Source organism: Danio rerio, chromosome 23 (assembly GCF_049306965.1).
Source record: "Danio rerio strain Tuebingen ecotype United States chromosome 23, GRCz12tu, whole genome shotgun sequence".
Lineage (NCBI taxonomy): Eukaryota > Metazoa > Chordata > Actinopteri > Cypriniformes > Danionidae > Danio > Danio rerio.
This window is the reverse complement of record NC_133198.1, coordinates 952,501-972,500: the sequence shown is the minus strand read 5'-3', so window position 1 is coordinate 972,500 and position 20,000 is coordinate 952,501. Positions and strand designations below refer to the sequence as shown.

The 20,000-nt window shown below is 39.0% G+C and overlaps 1 protein-coding gene across 8 annotated transcripts in view; it reads left to right on the top strand.

Annotated features, from left to right (window-relative positions):
• The window catches only part of rbm10 (RNA binding motif protein 10), a 38,579-nt gene that overhangs the window by 3,804 nt on the left and 14,775 nt on the right, over positions 1 to 20,000 (top strand). For 4 of the 8 annotated variants that reach the window (XM_068216821.2, XM_009296566.5, XM_009296565.5 and 1 more), the window contains 11 exons: positions 1,207 to 1,374; positions 3,626 to 3,695; positions 6,920 to 6,993; positions 10,944 to 11,030; positions 12,206 to 12,266; positions 13,276 to 13,434; positions 14,133 to 14,293; positions 16,174 to 16,271; positions 17,895 to 17,982; positions 18,662 to 18,809; positions 19,746 to 19,837. In XM_068216821.2, coding sequence (XP_068072922.1) covers positions 1,207 to 1,374; positions 3,626 to 3,695; positions 6,920 to 6,993; positions 10,944 to 11,030; positions 12,206 to 12,266; positions 13,276 to 13,434; positions 14,133 to 14,293; positions 16,174 to 16,271; positions 17,895 to 17,982; positions 18,662 to 18,809; positions 19,746 to 19,837 — 1,206 coding nt within the window. The remainder of the gene's footprint in view (positions 1 to 1,206; positions 1,375 to 3,625; positions 3,696 to 6,919; positions 6,994 to 10,943; positions 11,031 to 12,205; positions 12,267 to 13,275; positions 13,435 to 14,132; positions 14,294 to 16,173; positions 16,272 to 17,894; positions 17,983 to 18,661; positions 18,810 to 19,745; positions 19,838 to 20,000) is intronic. The other 4 variants (XM_073939648.1, XM_073939646.1, XM_073939647.1 and 1 more) reach the window with 1 other exon arrangement.

Below are 20,000 nucleotides of genomic sequence, written 5' to 3'. Positions count from 1 at the left end.
GCGGAAAAGCATGCGAGTCAGCCGGCCCAATATGAGGGGGGCAGAGCAGGATTCTCCCGATGACCACCGGCGCAATACTGTTCTCTGTTATAACCCGCATCAGTTTAAACTCGTTTTAAACTAAAGGCTAGCTTCTTTGGCGATGGTGTTTTAGCGGACATTTGCGCTGTAGCAGCCTGACCTCAAAAGGAAACGTATGAATAAGTTACGAATTGCCGTGAGATTGTGTTGGCTGAACACGCAGTGCATGCAACGCATCGAGAGTCAGTGTACTTTTCACTCATCAGCCTTTGCATTCTCCGCGGTCACAAAAGCTCCCTCCCTGTCATCTGACAGCAGAAAGCCTTCAGTGATTGACAGCTAATATGAACCAATATAGCGGCAGGGAAGATCGATTTTTACCACGTTTTTAGGAAAAAACCAAAACAGGTCGCACTACAACTATTATATGCAGTCGCACGAATGCTCCCAATATATATTATGAGGTCGCATAGCTTAAATTTCGGGCGCATATGCGACCAAAATGGTCGCAATTTCGAGCCCTGTGTATTTATGTATGTATTATATCGTCTTTGTGTCAAATTACAGACAACGAATGAGCGCTTGTGTGAGGTGTGTGTAATGCAGTGTGTATGGTGGTCAGGACAGTAAATCTGCCATGATTCTCTCTTCCGACTGCCGTTATGCTAAATAGTATCTCGCACTATTGTTTTCCTCTTTCTGAAAGTCTTGATCACACCATCCTGGAGTTTTTCTCTCATTATTTCAGCTGATACTAATGTAAACTGTGGGAATAGAAATTAATATTATCTATATACAACTGAAAAGTTGTTTTCAGGGTGTGACAGACCTTAAAATGTCTTGGTTTCCTGAGCCCTGAATGTTTGGATTAATGAGATAAACTGGGAGGGTTTACGGAGCTACAATAGTCCTCGCCTGTGACTCCCCTATATTTCACTCTCTAAACATTTCTCTTGTTTGTTTTAAATTGAGAAGCGTGACGTTTTTGCATCAAGAAGTGCCGTCTAAACTGCTTATTTAAAATGAACTGGAAAGACACAATTCTTAGGTTTTTTTGGGACAATTTAATTGTTTGATGTTCAATCCACTTCAATCTGTAGAAACGTATAAGCGAACTTAATTTCTTTATGTTGCCCAACACAAATTGATTACGTCAAGTTTTACAGTGGGTCTTCTGGATTTTAGGGTTTTCCTGATCAAGTCCAATCACAGAGCAAAATGAAGGATGGAAGTTTTGACCCTGAGGAGGCAGAAGTCCACGATCAGGACTACAGATCTGATGCAGACGCGCTCCAGAAACCCAGCAACATTGTGATGCTGAGAATGCTTCCTCTGAACGCAACGGTGAACGAGGTTTGACTTCTTTTCATTTACTGACATGAATACGACGGCCATTCTGTTGAAGGGCCCCTGTTATGCTGTCATTTCTTTTTGGAGGTCTCATATAATACAACCCCAAATCAGAAAAGGTTGGGCAAATAAAAAAGAAAGTAATGAGTTTTAAATCTTTTAATTTAATGTGCTCCTCATGATCTATATTGCTTGTTTTCACATGAACACGTATTCCAATTTTGGTTCTTGCAACACATTTCATGAAAAGGTTATATCAGTAAAGCATTTACCACTTTGTAATGTTGCCGTGCCTTTTCACAACACTTAAAGACGTTAAGGGACTGAAGACAGCAAGTGATGAAGTGTTTCAGTTGCAATTTTGTCCCATTCTTCCTGCAAACAAGTCTTAAGGTGGGCAACAGTATGGGGTTTTCATTGTCACATTTTGCACCACACATTCTCTATTGGACACAGGTCGGGACTGCAGACAGGCCAGTCAAGTACCTGTACATCTTGTTGAAATATGCATGGGTGTCCCTGGAGAAGAAGGCAGCATACTGTGCTGCAGAATCTCTCTGTGCTTTCCAGCATTAATAGAGCATCACAGACGCCAAGGGCCCTGACACCACCCCATACCATGACAGACCCTGGCTTTTGGAATTGTTGCTGGTAACAGTCTGGATGATCCTTTTCTTTTTTAGTCCGGAGCACTTGGCGTCCATTTCTCCCAAAAAATACCTGAAATACGGATTAATCTGAGCACAGTACACATTCCCAATGTGTCTATCCCAGATACCTCCGAGCCCAAAGAAGTCAACGGCACTTCTGGACACTGTTAACATAGGGCTTCCTTTTTGAACAGTATAGTTTTCACTGGCACTTGTGGATGTAACTTTGTATTGTGGTACTTGACAAAGGTTTGCCGTAGTAGTCCCGAGCCCATGTGGTGATCTGGCTTATAAATAGGGATGTAACTGTATTGTACATACCGTCGTATCGCAATATCAATTTTTTTTTATATTACCGTAGCTGCATGACTCGATAAAAGGTAGGTCTTCTGAGAAAAGTTTGCTCAGGCGAATGAAACAAATGGGAGAACCACAATTCCCATCTTTGCCGTCTGTTGTCGCTACAGATCCAGAAATGCAGAATAAAGGGTGCTGCTAATAACGGCGAAGGAAAAGAGCTGGAAATGGACGAATCTAAAGCGGGTTTTAAATCAGACGTGTGGAAGTATTTCGGTTTCTCTGAGTAAGGAGAAAAAGTGACAGACAAAGAAAAAACGCTATGCAGGCACTGCCAGACTGTGGTGAAATACAAGTCGGGGAATACGACTAACATGATGGGAATTCTTTTAGTTAAGCAGAACGCAGCACACTGCTCAGATTGATGTAGACGTTGACTTGTACCACAAATAGACCTCTAATTGATTGATCTGATCTCTGATTGGTCATATAGATCTACTTTGATTGTTCAGATGACTCTGCTCTGCTCTGATTGGTCAAATAGGTCTACATTGATTGATCAAATGACTACTTTGCTATGATTGGTCTGGCGACTCTGCTATGATTGGTCAGATGACTCTACTACTCTTTTCTGATTGGTCATATGGATCTACATTGGTTAGAGCACTCTACTGTGATTGGTCTTTTGACTTTGCTCTGCTCTGATTGGTCAAATAGGTCTACATTGATTGATCAAATGACTACTTTGCTATGATTGGTCAGATGACTCTACTACTCTTTTCTGATTGGTCATATGGATCTACATTGGTTAGAGCACTCTACTGTGATTGGTCTTTTGACTTTGCTCTGCTCTGATTGGTCAAATAGGTCTACATTGATTGATCAAATGACTACTTTGCTATGATTGGTCTGGCGACTCTGCTAGGATTGATCAGATGACTCTACTACTCTTTTCTGATTGGTCATATGGATCTACACTGGTTAGAGGACTCTACTGTGATTGGTCTTTTGACTTTGCTCTGCTCTGATTGGTCACAGGGATCAAATTTGACTGGTTAGATGACTCTACTATGCTCTGATTGGTCAAATGGTCCAGCATGTTATCATTTAGTCCTAAAGCACATTTCAAAAACCAATCTGGAAACAGCATAACAGGGGCATTTTGATCATGACAGCAGAAAACAAACAGAAACAGAAGTGCATGAATATTGACGTCATTAACTGTATTTGATGTTGTTTACAATTAGCATACCCATTTAGCATAGGTCCGTTGGGGTTTGCTGTAGTTAACCGTTTGGTGTTTGCAGATTCGTGCTCGGCTGCAGGAGCAGGGGATCCAGCCTAGAGAAGTTCGTCTGATGAGGAACAAATCTTCAGGTATGCTTTCTCTATCAGGGGGTCTCCTTTATACCCCAGAATTACTCCAAATCTCTCCTATAACAAGCCTTTCCGCACTCTTGCTGTTCCAGTACAGTCTCATTCTCACTTTCCTCCTGCTGTATTGAGTTGAGTGTAGGGGCTGTTTGTTCTGGTGCTTCTTTAATCCGCTGCACATGTTTTTTTCTAATGCCACCACCCTCTTTATTTACGTGTGCATTGGCAATTTCTTACCATACTCCTTGTCAGAGTCATCTTAAGCAACAACTGTGATACAGACACACACATGATGCGTTCACACAAGCATGGGAATTATAGAAATGCACACAAGCACACCTACTCCCCAGTGCCAAGCCCGCATCCCTCATCACACTTCTATTGCTCTTGACATGTGAAGATCTTGCATTGTGTTATGCTGTGTTCACACCAGACGCGGAACGCGCGGATAAATCTCGATATTCGCGCGTAAATAGCCGCGTGAACATTTGAGTCTACTCGCTTCATTCGCGTGTCAAATTCACTTCAGAACAGACGTGGATTCGCGTGATGGGCGGGGCTTCTGTCTGCCCGAAGACTCTAGCTTCATAGATAAATGCTAACATGGATTTTATGAAGAAAATAACAGTGTTAATGTGCTTTATGAAGACTGAAAAACAGCGTCGATACGTTTAGGGTCGTGTCTGAGTCCACTACATGCTTTCAGAGGTGCATCCGGCTCTGTGAGCTCATCAACTCCTCCAGAAACTGAACCTGGATGACGGAGGCTTTCAGCGGTGCATCTGACTGAGCCAAGCCCAGATTGATGACTTGTCGGTGTCGCCTGGAGGATTTCCCTCGGGAGACAATCAACAGGTTCTACGTCACAATCACGCCCCCACAAGAGCAAGCTTCTGATTGGTTAACGCGGCGCGAATGTCCGCTGAAGTTCAGATTTTCAAAATCGAGAGATTCGCGCGAAACGCTCCTTAAGCGCGTCAAACGTGCAAAACGCTCAATTCGCCCCGCGCCATTTGCGCCATTTGCATCATTCGCGCCACGCCATTCGCGCAATTTGCATCATTCGTGCCACGCCATTCGCGCAATTTGCATCATTCACGCCGCGCCATTCGCGCGTATCGCGCCGCAGGATGTCTATTCGCGCGTTTGCATTGACTTAACATGTAAATCACTCGTGCTTGACGCGCGTTCCGCGTCTGATGTGAACGCAGCATAAGTATTCAGCAATAGCTGTGTTGAGAAGATAAGTGTCGCTGATCATTACGTGAGCAATTTTTAAAATGTATTATTGTTGTTTTATTGTATCTTCAGCTAAAAGGGCAGAAAAATAATGTGAACACTTCAAAAAGTGCCACATTAGGCGCTGTGTGTGACTGATCTTAATTTTCATCAGTCAAAACTGAAGTGGACATGAAAAGGGATTTAACGATCTGAGATTTTCACAGCAGGATAATCTTCTCAGAATATATTTTATGGTTTCATGGTATATATTAAAGGGCACCTAATATGCAAAAAGAGCTTTTCTAAGGGGTTTACTAAGGGGTTGTGTGTCAGCAGTGTGAATATCTCCAGCCTCTAAGGGTCAAAATTAATTAATTGCATTGTTATAAACAGTCTGCAGAAACACTTTGACATTCTCCCTTTGTACGTGTCATCAGAGGGGGAAAGCCCCGCCCACTAGTGACCATCTCTCCCTCATTAGCATAAACAGCCCTGAGTAAGAAGCAGCCGTATATTAGCCATTAGAGTGTTTGAATCTGCCACTATGCTGACACACAGAGCAGACATCAGCCCCACCCTTCCACAGACAACATTTTAAGCTTATTTTTAGAAACATGGTCCATGACAAAGATTTAGGGTGCTTTCACATCTGTAGTTCGCTTCATTTGGTACGGACCAAGGCCAATAAATGATACTTTGTTGCATTTTCTGCCGTCTTTGGGTCGCTTTCACACCACACTGCTGGCGTTGGTCCGAACCAGTTGAAACGAACCAAAATGCAGTCATCTGACAAAATCCACATCTCTCATTGGCCAGATGTTGTTGAACGTATCTCCTAAACTGCTTATTGATTGGTCAGAATTCACATGCGGGAAAATGCCAATGAACTCCCGCACGTAAACAAAACCTGCAGACACAAAATGTCCTTAACTGATTGTATCCCTGCTTTAGACAAACTTCAATTTCGAGAATGAAGCGCGGCCGCGGCTGGAAAACTGGGTTTTAATGCGTCGCTCGTCACTTCAGGAGGAGGCGTGAATTAATTTAGCTAAACTGCGGCATGCTCATCTTGCGGAAATATTAGCAACGATCCATCAGGTAATGTTTTCCCCTCTCTCTCTCTCTCTCTGTTGGTAAAACGCTGTCAACAAATATTTTTCCTCCATATCCCATAATGCACAGCGCATCAGCCTACGGCAGCTGAATTAGTCCAGAAGGCGCAGTACTTTTTGCGGTTGGACCTGTTTTAGTACGGATCATATTCTCACCACAAACGAAACGCTCCAGGGTTTGTTTGAAAGCGTACCGAGAACCACCTCTTCAAGCAGGTCTCGGTACGCTTATTTGGTCCGCTTTTGGTGCGCACTCAAGTACAATTGCTGCATTCACACCAAACCAACCGCACGAAAAAGGAAAACGAACTCTAGTGCGATTCAATCCAACTAAATAAGGCAGGTGTGAAAGCACCCTAACTCTGTTTAATAAATTATAATCCACGCTATATATTAGAAACAAATAAATACGTAAAAGCACATCTGCATAGACCCACGTGCCTTTTGCATAGTTTTTTTACGTTGGAAATACTTTTTGTTTTGCTTTACGGTTGTTGTTAAAGTTTTAAAACTGTATGCATGAACGTGCCTACTTAGTGTTATCATATTTAAATAAGAGTATCGCTCGCTCGCTAAGGCTACAGGATATGAGAACTTTTTGTAGATGCTAGGTGCCGTTGGTGAAGAATCGCTGATGTAATATTGTTAATATTTCGTGTGTTTGTCATGTTTCCACTTGTCACAGTGAATTTCCTTTGTGATTTAATGACTGGTGTGCTCAGCAGATGAACAGAAAGCTGCCTTTACAGTCTGCAGTGTGTGATTATTACAGCTATAGCTCTTTCTCTCTCTCTCTTTCTCTGTATCTGTGGATATTATGAGCACTAACCCCTCACTGCGTTGTTGTTGTTGTTGTTGTTCTGTCATTGTGGCCGGCGATGGCTGTTTCTCCAGGTCAGAGCAGAGGATTCGCCTTCGTCGAGTTTAATCACTTGCAGGAGGCCAGCCGCTGGATGGAGACCAACCAGGTCACTTCACACTGCACACACACACACACACACACACACACACATATGCTACAAGTCATCAGGTGTATGGAGATGTAGGCTCTTAAAGTCCGCATGAACTGAAAGCTATGACTGTTTTTTTTTCGTATTGTAAAGCAGTTTCTAGAGAACATGAATAATAAATGAGAAAACAGTGGGCGTGGCTTGTTTCTCTGCTGCAAGCTGATTGGATGTAGTAAAGTAGGCGTGTTGTTCAGAAAGATGGGGAAAAGTGTTTGAGGAGAGTGATTACAGCCTAACAGACTCCGCCTGCTCACCATTTCTGTCGTGGTTCTGACAGCTGAAGGGGCGGGGTTTAGTGTGTTAGCTCCACCCACTACCTCACACTGACCTAATCTGAGAATTTAACTGAACAAACAGGAAGTGCATTTGCAGATTTCAATATTCGATTACAGGAGCAAACTATTGTTTTGTTCGTAATGACATGCACAGATGAACTGTTCAGCACAGGACTAGCAATGTGAGCTCACAACATCACTATGGCTAGTTTTGATTTCATCTGTACTTTAAGGGCTGAATTCTCTTATGATTTTGCCATCTCTTGATTAATGAGGTCTGTTTGTTGCCATTCTTAAATGCGGTGTGTGTAGCAAAGCTGTGCTATTTGTTTTTTTTGGAAATGAGTGTGTGTGTCTATGTGTGTGTGTGTGTGTGTGTGTGTGTGTGTGTCTGCGTGTGTGCGCGCGCGCTATTATCTTTCTATTTCAGCCGGAGTGTCTTGTCTTGGCAGCTGCGAGCCGCTAGTGTGAGGCCTGGCCTATATTTCTCCAGTCTCTCTAGTTAAATCCATGTCTTGGAAATTCATCTCTAAAGAGCCTCAAATCTCATGAGAATACAGTCAGTGCTCCTCTAATGTGTCTTTTAATTAGATGATTAAATCATAGCAGATGAGGCCGTGGATGTGTTTCTGAATGTCATGGAAAACCTCATGGTGTTTTCACGTGGCAATAAAAAGTTTTGGATGAACAAATAAACGTTATTGTTGAAAGTAGTGCATTACATTATAGAGTTACTCCCCATTAAAGTGACTAGTTGTCTCTCAGAAATGATAAATATTTTAAAACAGGCACTATCCTTATAAATAAACTGCACAGCTGGAATCTAAACGACTACATTCTCAACTAAAATAGCCTCAAAAGTTCATTGTGTTGTCCAAGAACAGGAATATTGGTCAAACTGTAGAGCGTCCTCTGCTTGTATGTGAGCGGAGTAATACACAAAGGTGAAGAGGCCTTTGTGTGCTGTTACTGGCAAAATATTTCACGGCTATCAGCCAATCAGATTATACATATATTTAAATATAATATCTATATATATATATATATATATATATATATATATATATATATATATATATATATATATATATATATATATATATATATATATATAGTTGAAGTCAGAATTATTAGCCCCCCTGTATTATTAGCGCCCCTGTTTATTTTTTTCCTGTTTTATTTTTTTTATTTCTAATAACTGATTTATTTTCTCTTCTCCATGATGACAGTAAATAATATTAGACTAGATATTTTTCAAGACACTTCTATACAGCTTAAAGTGACATTTAAAGGCTTCACTAGGTTAATAAGGTTAACTAGGCAGGTTAGGGTAATTAGGCAAGTTACTGTATAACAATGGTTTGTTCTGTAGACTAGCGAAAAAAAATGACCTTAAAGGGGCTAATAATTTTGTCCCAAAAATGCTTTTTAAAAAATTAATAACTACTTTTATTCTAGCCGAAATAAAACAAATAAGACTTTCTCCAGAAGAAAAAATATTATTAGACACACTGTAAAAATGTCATTGCTCTGTTAAACATCATTTGGGAAATATTTTAAAAAGAAAATAAAAATCAAAAGGGGGCGAATAATTCTGACTTCAACTATATATATATATATATATATATATATATATATATATATATATATATATATATATATATATATATATATATATATATATATATATATATAAATGCACAGACTTTTGCACAGAATTCTTTACTACTGTGTATTTGAACCTTTTCTTCACTAAGGGAACCTGAAAGGACTAAAAAACAACAAAGAAAACTGCTGCTTTGAATCAGACTGACTTTAACCCCACCGAGTCTCGCTAGATCCTCCTGTATGGACATGCGTCAGTTATAAAACACTCGCAAGACGTTAATTTGGACAACTATGCAGATAGTTTGTGAATCAATGGAATTGGTGCAAAAGCAATCGGTTGCACGTCAGAGGATATCTAGGTGTAAATATTTTATTCCTCCAAGCTCAGGTCAGGTCGTTTTAAGTCTCCCAACTAGTTAAAATCAAGTAATCGGATAGTTCTAGTTAAATATTAAAGAAGAAAGTCCTGTTAAAGTGATAATTCACTCAAAACTGAGAATTTACTCACTATTTCTTACTCGCAAGTTATTGCAAACATTTATGAGTTTCTTTCTTCTGTTTGAAACACAAATGGAGATATTTTGAAGTATGCTGAAAACCGGTAACCATTGACTTTCATAGTAGTTGTATTTTTACTATGGAAGTCAATAGGTATTCAGTTTACTTCTGAAAATATCTTTCGTCTTTTGATAACAGGAAAAAAAGAACTTTTAATAAGAAAAAGTGAGCAAATTCTCATTTTTGCGTGAACTATCCCTTTTAATGCAGTATAAATTAGGGATGCAACAATTATAGATTTTGGTTGTGCGATTATAGTCTTAGTAATAATTATGGTTATCATGATTATTATGCATTCATTAATTTCAAAACACTGCTAGTTGAATCTGATAAAAACTCCTTATATTTTAAAGTGTTGTTTATTGCTGCTCAGTTACCAAATAATATGACACAAAACAATAATAAAAAAAAAAAAAACAAGCAATAGCCCATTTCTCTTTGGACTTAAAAATAAGTTTTTTTTCATTTAAACATAAGTAGTAGTTTTACACTGAAAATAAATGCCAATGAATAAAATGTAAATAAAATAAATAAAAATGTAATAATTTAAAATAAATAAAATAAAAATGATTACAATAAATAAATTAATAAAATTTAAATAAATATAAATTTAAATTAATTAATAAAATTTAAATAAATTAAAAAAATGTAAATATGTAAATAAAATATTGTAAATAAATGAATTTAAAATATTTATTTTTAAATAAATTCAAATTAATAAATAAAATTTAAATAAATAAATACAATTAAAAATCAATACATAGATGAATAAATATTATATTAGTAAGTTACATAATAGCTAGGTATTTCCCTTTTACAGTGAAGAAATGTATTCAAAGGCTGCTGAACCTTTTGATCAATTACATAACAAAATTGTTTGGTATTTTTAATTTTGTATTTTTAATTTTGCATTTTGTCTCTCAGTGTAGGGTGCTTGCTGCATTATTTTTAAAACTATATATATATATATATATATATAACTATAAATATGCAAGCCACGCGCCTCCATTGAAAATAACAAACTTGCCAAATCGGTTAATCGTTGCATCCCCAGTATAAATACAACTCAGATCATCGGGATTGATTTATTTTCACGCACTGAGGATCTGAAGGCTATTTTTGTCTCTATATTTCATGCGTCATGTGTTGGATGTGTGAATATGTGCTTCTGTCTGGGTGTTTTGCTATATACTGTGGCCCAATATGAGTGGGCAGGACGCTTTTGGTTCCCCTGAATGGGGGAGGTTGAGGCTTCTGGCCGGATTATTTTTTTTGTCCGAAAACCCTCTCACCAACGCACATCTTTCTGAGTCCTCAAGCGGATGGTGATATCTGTCCTCCTTCTCTCTTTTATCCAGTCTTCTCGTCCGCTCTTTTGTGAGATGAGCTCCTGAAGTGTGCCAAATTCATCCTGAAAGTGAAATTTACTGCTGTCTTCTTTTGTCTTCCTCTGTGTCTTGTTTTCAGAAAGTGCTCACTATACTGGGACAGCGGGTTTCTATGCACTACAGCGACCCAAAGCCACGCGCTAATGAAGACTGGCTCTGCAATAAAGTAACTTCCTTCATGTTGTTTAATGATGAGTGTGCTTTTAAAGGAGTGCTGCACGATATAGGAACACAAAACACGGCATATTTCTTACCGTGTTCTAGAAAAATGCGGTTTTATTTGTGTAATGATATTAAAATTTAACAGGTAAGATATATTCTGTGGTTCTAATAACTATGTGGAGGGTCAAACATTTAGTCTTTAAAGCACTATGGATGAGTGTTATACTGATATGCAGATCTTCTGACTCGAATTGGCTGATTCCTCTCTGGTCTCGACTCCGCCCATTAGTGTTTATTTGCTGCTTTGTGTTCAGCTTCCAGCCAATAGCAGAATAGCAGCTACTGGGGAGGTGGAGCTAAGCATAAAGCCTCATCTCAATGGTCAAACTTGCATAAACATCCAATGCATACATTAAATTTTATTAATGACATGTCTGGAACATGATGTATTGCATGTACTATTATCATGATAACTGTAGTTCTGTGATATATTATGCAGCCCTACTTTAAAACGCTGATGTAGTTTATATAAAATTGAAGGACTAACTGGTGTGAAGTCATTGCAAACTAAATCATTCCAAAATGAATGGTCTGAGTTTGAAATTAAGGCTGCATTTGTAGTGCATGGTTCAAGTGACCCAAATCTGATGTATTTTTTATTTATTATTCATTTATTAGATTTTTTTCAGGCCTTGTTCATATGAGGAAATTTATTGGATATAAATTGTATACTTGTTGGGGTAGGGGTAGATGCTGATAAAATACAATTAATTGGTAATTTAATCAATTATATGAATAAAACTCTGTGTAATTACTGTTTTTACTTCACTGTGAGGGTTGGGTTTAGGTTTGAGGTGGGGGAAGACATTCATAAAGTACAATAATTATTTAGTAAATAATGTAAATAATACTCATTAACTTCCGGCTGCAACTTTATCCTTTCAAGCAACAACAGCACTGACTGGATAAAGGAAGCAATCAAGTTCATCACTATTTTAGGGTCTCCCAACACACAGTGCGTTTCTCTATTTGCATGCGTTGTTGAAATGAAGGTGTTTTCTCAATTTGCACGTGTTTTCTTAACTTGCGTTGCGTTTGAGCACCGTAGTGTGTCTGTTTAATTGAACAAGTGCGTCTGAGTGAATGTTTGTTTTGCTAAATCGTCTGTTTCTTCGCCAGTGTGGAGTGCAGAACTTCAAACGAAGAGAAAAGTGCTTCAAATGCGGAGTTCCAAAGTCAGGTGTGAATGCAAACCAGTTGTTCAGCCCATCAATGAGACTACAGGATTTATTTACTTATGTAAATGTGTGCATATATATATATATATATATATATATATATATATATATATATATATATATATATATATATATATATATATTCATTCATTCATTTTCTTTTCGGCTTAGTCCCTTTTTTAATCTGGGGTCGCCACAGAGGAATGAACCGCCAACTTATCCAGCATATGTTTTATGCAGCGTATGCCCTTCTAGCTGCAACCCATCTCTGGGAAACATACTGTACATACACACTCATTCACATTTATACACTACGGACAATTTAGCCTACCCAATTCACCTGTACTGCATGTCTTTGAACTGTGGGGGAAACCGGAGCACCCGGAGGAAACCCATGTGAACGCAGGGAGAACATGCAAACTCCACACAGAAACGCCAACTGACCCAGCCAAGGCTTGAACTAGCGACCTTGTTGTAAGGCGACAGCACTACCTACTGCACCACCGGGTCGCCATATATATATATATATATATATATATATATATATATATATATATATATATATATATATATATATATATATATATATATATATATATATATATATGTATATATATATATATATATATATATATATATATATGTATATATATATGTATATGTATATATATGTATATGTGTTTGTGTGTGTGTTGCTTTGTTTACGAAACAAGTGGTTCTAATTGGATTTGCATTGTAAACCTTAAATAGAAGTTAAAAAGGTATCATTTTATAAACGTTTTATTGTTTGATAGCTACTATACTCCCAAAATCATTCCGCATTATTCCACACTTTTTTTTTTTTGTTATTCTGCACAAAACACATTTATTTTTTTGATGCAAGTACATAATAGTTAAGGACACTTAATATAAAGTGGGACCAGAGTAAATGATGTGGTCATTATCATTTATGAACTGTTCCTTTAAAGTAAATAAACCCTCTCATGGCTCTTTTTCTCTTTATATCTGCAGAGGCGGAGCTGAAACTGCCTCTGGTGCCAAAGATTTTACCTCTGTGTCAGCTGAAGGACTCAACTCAGGGTTTACTGCCTCTTCCAGCCATATTCCAGACAGCCACGTCCATCCTCAACTTAAGCTCCTCCCCCCAGCCCTCTGAGGCGGCCAATGACAGTAAGTCTTAAAGTCTGCATGAACTGTTTCGTATTGTAATTTAAGTTTCTAGAGAAGCAGAATATTAAATGAGAAAAGAAGTGGGCGTGGCTTGTTTTTTCTACTGTGAGCTGATTGGGTGAAGTAAAGTAGGCGTGTCATTCAGAAAGATGGGGAAAAGTGTTTGGAGAGATTTTTACAGCCTAACAGACTCCGCCTGCTCACCATTTCTGTTTGATGTCGTACTGACAGCTGGTGGGCGTGGTTAAGTATGTTAGCCCCGCCCAATACCTCAGACAGACCTAATCTGAGGATCAAACTGAACACAAACAGTGCATGTTTAGATTTCAATTAAAGATTACAGAGGCAAACTATTGTTTTGTTCTTACTGACATGCACAGATGAACTGTTCAGCACTAAACTAGCAATGTGAGCTAACAACATCACTATAGCTAGTTTTGTTTTCATGCGTACTTTAAGCTTCATTCAGATAACACAGTTTGGTAAAACTTTACTAGAAGGAACTGTCATGAAACCTTTATAATCCTGGCATGACACTGAATGTGAGGGAGATTGTATGCATGCTTATAACATCTGTTATTAAGTGTCGTTCATTACCAAGACAACAAAACTTGTCATAAATCCGTCATAAACATGATCACCATCAGGGATTGGTCAGGGAATTTGCTATTTGTCAAACACCGTTGACTGTTTTTCAGCGCTCATACTGAGGAATCTGGGACCCCACACCACACTCGAGGCCATTTTATCAGCTCTGGCTCCGTTCGCAACCCTCTCGCCCTCGAACGTTCGACTCATTAAAGACAAACAGACGCAGCTCAACCGAGGCTTCGCTTTCCTGCAGCTGACGACAATCGTGGTAAGAAATAACTCATTCACTGTGGTGTGAAGTAACAAATTACAAACACTCAAATGACGGCCATTGAGTAGCTTTCCTCAGGAATTGTAATTTGCTAAGTAGTTTGTAATAAATGTGTACTTTTCCTTCACCTCAAGTACCTTTTTAGTGCTTTTACTTCACTATATTCCTTCAAACTGCAGTTACTACTTAATTATTTTCTTGTCTATGGTGATTGGCTGAGTAGAAAATCTTGTGATGTCCGCCCAGTCAAATCACATAGAAAGTAAATCGCATCATACTGAACAACCTCAAGACGTGGCGCTTCATAAATGCAGCACACATGCAAGAGGACGTAAAAGTGTCCAAGAGGATGTCTAATGCTGTGTTCACACCAGACGCGGAAAGCGCGGATAAATCACGCGTAAATAGCCGCGTGAACATTTAAGTTTACTCGCTTTATTCGCGCGTGAAACCCTGCTTCATTCGCGTGTCTCAAATTCACTTCAAAACAGACGCGGATTCGCGTGATGGGCAGGGCTTCTGTCTGCCCGGTGACTGTATCTTCGTTGCTAAAATGCCAACATGTGTTTTATGAAGAAAATAACAGTGTTTATGGGCTTTATGAAGGCTGAAAAACAGCGTTGATGCGTTTAGGACCGTGTCTGAGTCCACTACATGCTACATTCAAAGGTGCATCCAACTCTGTGAGCTCATAAACTCCTCCAGAAACTGAACCTGGATGATGGAGGCTTTCAATGGTGCTTCTGACTGAGCCAAGCCCAGATTGATGACTTGTTGTGGGTGTCGCCTGGAGGATTTCCCCCGGGACACCTTCAACAGGTTCTACGTAACAATCACGCCCCCACAAGAGCAAGCGTCTGATTGGAATAATCGCGTATTGCGCTATTCGCACTGCGCCATTCGCGCGTATTGCGCTATTCGCCCCGCGCCATTCGCGGGTATCGCGCCGCAGGATGTCTATTCGTGCGTTTGCATTGACTTAACATGAAAAATCACTCACGCTTGATGCGCGTTCTGCATCTGGTGTAAACGCAGCATAAGGGTGTACTCGCGAACCCTGCTGAAGCATGTTTGACACCCCCCCCTTCTTTCCTTCCTCCGATGGCCTGCACTCACACTGCATCATCTCCGGAGCACACTTGCATCATCAACGATGCGACTGTTCAGTTTAGCAGAAGAGAAGTGCTCTCACTCAGCACAGTGGACATTGCTTTAGTTATATTCTTTTGTACTATTTTAAGTGGTTTGGGATGCAGTGACGCACAGTTAAATCGTTTGCTAAACAGATCAGCCACCTTTGACGCTCATAAATGTTCATGAAGTCCTCGTGCAGATGTTAGGAGGTTCGCTGAAGGTGCAGCTGTTGTGCAGTGAGAGGTTTGTGTTTTTAATAAACTATGACAGTTGAACAGTAAGAATGATCAATAAATCCATATCAAACAGTCCCTTAAAGTCACGTCTCGTCTTCAGTTTCGGACTCAGGTGTGCTTTGCACTCACATGATGACAGCCCATAATATTAGACTAGATATTCTTCAAGACACTAGTGTTCAGCTTACAGTGACATGTAAAGGCTTCACTAGGGTAATTAGGGTAAAGTTAGGGTAATTAGGCAAGTCATTGTATAACAGTGGTTTGTTCTGGAGACAATCCAACACTAATATTGCTGAAGGGGTGAATAATATTGAGCTTAACATGACTTTAACACTATTAAGAACTGCTTTTATTCTAGCCCAAATAAAACAAAAGACTTTCTCCAGAAGAAGAAACATTAGAGGAAACAAAGTGAACAACTCCTCAATCTGAGAAACATCATTTGGGAAATATTTTAAAAAGTTTACAGGAGGGCGAATCATTCTGCTTTGATCTGTGTTTTAGGAGGCTTCACAGCTGCTGCAGATCCTCCAGGCCCTGCAGCCGCCGCTGTCTATTGATGGAAAGCTCATCTCTGTGGAGTTCGCCAAGGGCTCCAAACGGTACGAGTTTCAGCTTCTCAGATCCTGATCCTGACGTCACGGTTGTGTAACGGGAAAATATAGCAGAGCCACAGATGTGAGAGAAAGTTTAGAGAACACATTGAACTGTTGATGCTGTACAATTAAAGGCATAGTTCACCCAAAACTGAATATTCGGCCATCGTTTACTCACTCTTCACTTGTTCTAAATCTGAGAGTTTTTTTCCTCCGTTAAACACAGAAAAATGTATAAATTAGAGGCGCTGAAAACCATTTTATAGAAAATTTATTTTATTGTTCTAATCAGACTTGATGCAGAAACACTTTGATTGACATTCTCCCTTTGTACGTGTCATCAGAGGGGGAAAGCCCCGCCCACTAGTGCGCATATCTCCATCTCATTAGCATAAACAGCAGGCCTGAGTGAGAAGCAGCCGTCTGTCCATTCGCCATTAGAGTGTTTGAGCTGCTGAAGATAATGTCAGCATAGACTAAGAGGATTATAGATGTGGAGTTTAAGATGAAGCTGGACATAGACTGACAGAAGCATCAACACACACTCACACTGAAGCACACATGCACAGCACTCACAACACTAATCCTGGTTACAGTCTGTCACTTTGGGGATGCACAGCCATCTGTAGCTCCGCCCTTTTCTGAAAAGAGCACAATCTCATTTGAATTTAAAGGCACAGTCTCCGAAACTAGGATCAAAGCTTAAAAGCTGGAAGCCTGTAACCATTGACTTTCACACTGTTAGTTTTTTCTGCTATGCAAGTCAAGGGTTTTTCAGCATATCTTACTTACTGTTCAACAGAAGAAAGACCTGATAAAGGTTTGCAACCTCTTAAAAGAGAGAAAATAGTGATTCACTATAAAGCTATCCCTTTAAGAGGTGACTTGAACATTTCTCTTGATTTGTGGTTTATAGTTGTGTCATAGTTTTATTTTATTTATTTTGTAAACCATTCATGACATTTCTTCCAAATGTATAATCAAAAGGCTGTTGTTTTGAGCTTTTTAAATATATTTTACATAAAATAACAATTGACAGTATGACACATTCTCAGACGAGATTATATTTATTTACTTTTTTTAACGAAACAATTGCAGCAACACCTGGAATCAACTGTCTTTTAATAACTTGATGAGTCTGTAACAGCACTTTGCAGCTCCCATCTTTGCAGAATTGTTGTGATTCAGTCACATTCAAAGCATTTTCCAGCATGAACCTCATTTTTAGGGTCATACCACAGCATCTCAATTGGATTCATGTCAGGACTCTGACTAGGCCACTCCAACATCTTAGTTTTTCTTCAGCAGTTCAGCGAGTTTAGTGGACCTGCTGGTGTTTTTTTTACTTTAGAAAAAATCTATATTAGAGTCTATCTATATTAAATGAGAGCATAATTACGTAATTTAACTAATTTTTTAAAATTATTTATTATTTTATTAGTCTTTTTTTGAATAAAACAAAACAAAACAAACCCTTCTAAATCACAATATTTTACTATAGTGCTCCCTGTTTGATCAGGCTGTGGATTAAAGCTAATAAAATTGTATAATATTGTAATGTTAATCAATATTGTAATAATAAATAACATTATATCATCTATTAATTATATATTTCTCTCTCTCTCTCAGTGATGTGTTTCTGACAGATGGCAGTCGTGTGAGTGTGGCCACAGTAGCGAGCACAGCTATAGCTGCAGCTCAGTGGGCAGTTTCTCAGGTAAACACAGCATTTACTTCATTAACAATCTGAAAACAGCGTTGAATTATTACGATTATATTAAATTTCATTACACATATACAAATACAAACAAAATGCAAATCAGGTTTGACCAGGAGTGGAACAGCAGTTATAAGTTATTAGTGCGGGTATAGAAAACTACGGGTAATATTTACAGATGAATACAGTATGCGCAACGTATTAACAAGAATCAGAGATTTACAACTAGATGAGCATACTGTACAGGTTGATATTAATAATCAGGGATATGCACGTGGATATGAATGATAAGTAATCATTGTGTGCGCATGTTGCATAGGTGAACAAATTAACATAAATTATATGATGTTTAATGACTCGTTGCAGAATTGCGGGTACATTTCAGGCATTTACATAGAAATTAGCTTTCATTTATTAATTAAAACATTATTAATACATTTTCCAGCTAAATATATTGTAAATAATATAATGTGGCGCAGTGGGTAGCACTGTTGCCTCACAGCAAGAAGGTCGCTGGTTCGAGTCCCGGCTGTATCAGTTGTCATTCCTGTGTAAATAAATGTTGATTGTTTATATGAAAATTGTTTATATTTATATGAACATATTTATCTGTAATGCAAACGATTTATAAATATGTATGTGAATATATTTCTTTTGGATATTTTGTTTCTGATTGCAGACGGCGAGTGGAGCTCAGAGTGGTGATTTGAGTGTTCTCCAGCAGGGGGCGGCAGCGTTCAGCCAGGATGGCTCTCAGAGCCGCACTGCAGAAACACAGGCTTTTAAAGGCCCAGTGACCACATTACTGACCCCTGCTGATAGAGCAGGTATGATTACAGCACAATAACAGGGTGTCTTAAAAGTTCATTAATCGATTTAGAGAAATTGAAGGCCCTTCAAAGAAAACACAGTTATGCATGCTGTTTATAGGCGCCCCCTGCTGGAGGAGAGTGAATTAGCATTAGAATATTTATTTATTAAAAGTCTTGAACAGAAATAATGTCCAGTATAGAGTATGAAGTCCTGCTGCAGTGGAGACAGAATGAATATTGTGTCTGACTCCATCATGAGCTTGGAGGACTGCATCCATACATCTCTGACATGACTCAAATCACTGATTAATAAAGTCATCTGGAATGAAGAAGAAAGCCTTCAGCAGGATCCCAGAGTTCATCAAGAGTCTCTTTGTGCATATATAACACCTCCTCCTTCATCAGCTGAATAATGTTGATGTCTGGTGACTGGGCTGGCCAATCCTGGAGCAGCTTTGCTTTCAGGAGCTTTGATGTGGAGGCTGAAGTATGAGCAGGAGCGCTATCCTGCTGGAGAATTGTCCCTCTCCTGTGGTTTGTAATGTAATGGGCAGCACAGATGTCTTGATACCTCAGGCTGTTGATGTTGATCATCCACTCTGCTGATCCCCATACTGAATGAACCCCAAACCATGATTTCTCCTTCACCAAACTTGACTGATTTCTGTGAGAATCTTGGTCCATGCTGGTTCCAGTAGGTCTTCTGCAGTATTGGTGATGATTTGGATGCTGATCAACAGATGATTCATGGAGAAATCCACCTTCTGCATCTTTTACACATCATCAACTAGAAAACCAGTTATCATTTGTTGCCCTTACAACTGGGTAGTAAGATGTGGTGAATTTCACTCTCAGTTTCCTGTATATATCCTGAATAAGATCTCCTGCTAGCGCTGTCAGTGGTCTTGCTGTCGTTAATGTGTGTAGTAATTGTAGCAAATGTGTGTTCAGTTGCAGGAGAGACTACTGCTGCCTCCATACTGACACATGCAGCTTCCCAAATCCAGCTGGTCTCCTCTACACCCTCCACACAGGACCGTCAGGTACACTTCTGGATTTACTCTCCGTTCAGAAGCTGATTTACTTTGAATAAGGGGTGTATCGACACTTTTTATAAAAGTATGAAATCTGTTGTATAGATGAATGAATGGATGGATGAATGGACGGATAGGATCAATAGATGCAAGGATGGATGGATGGATGGAT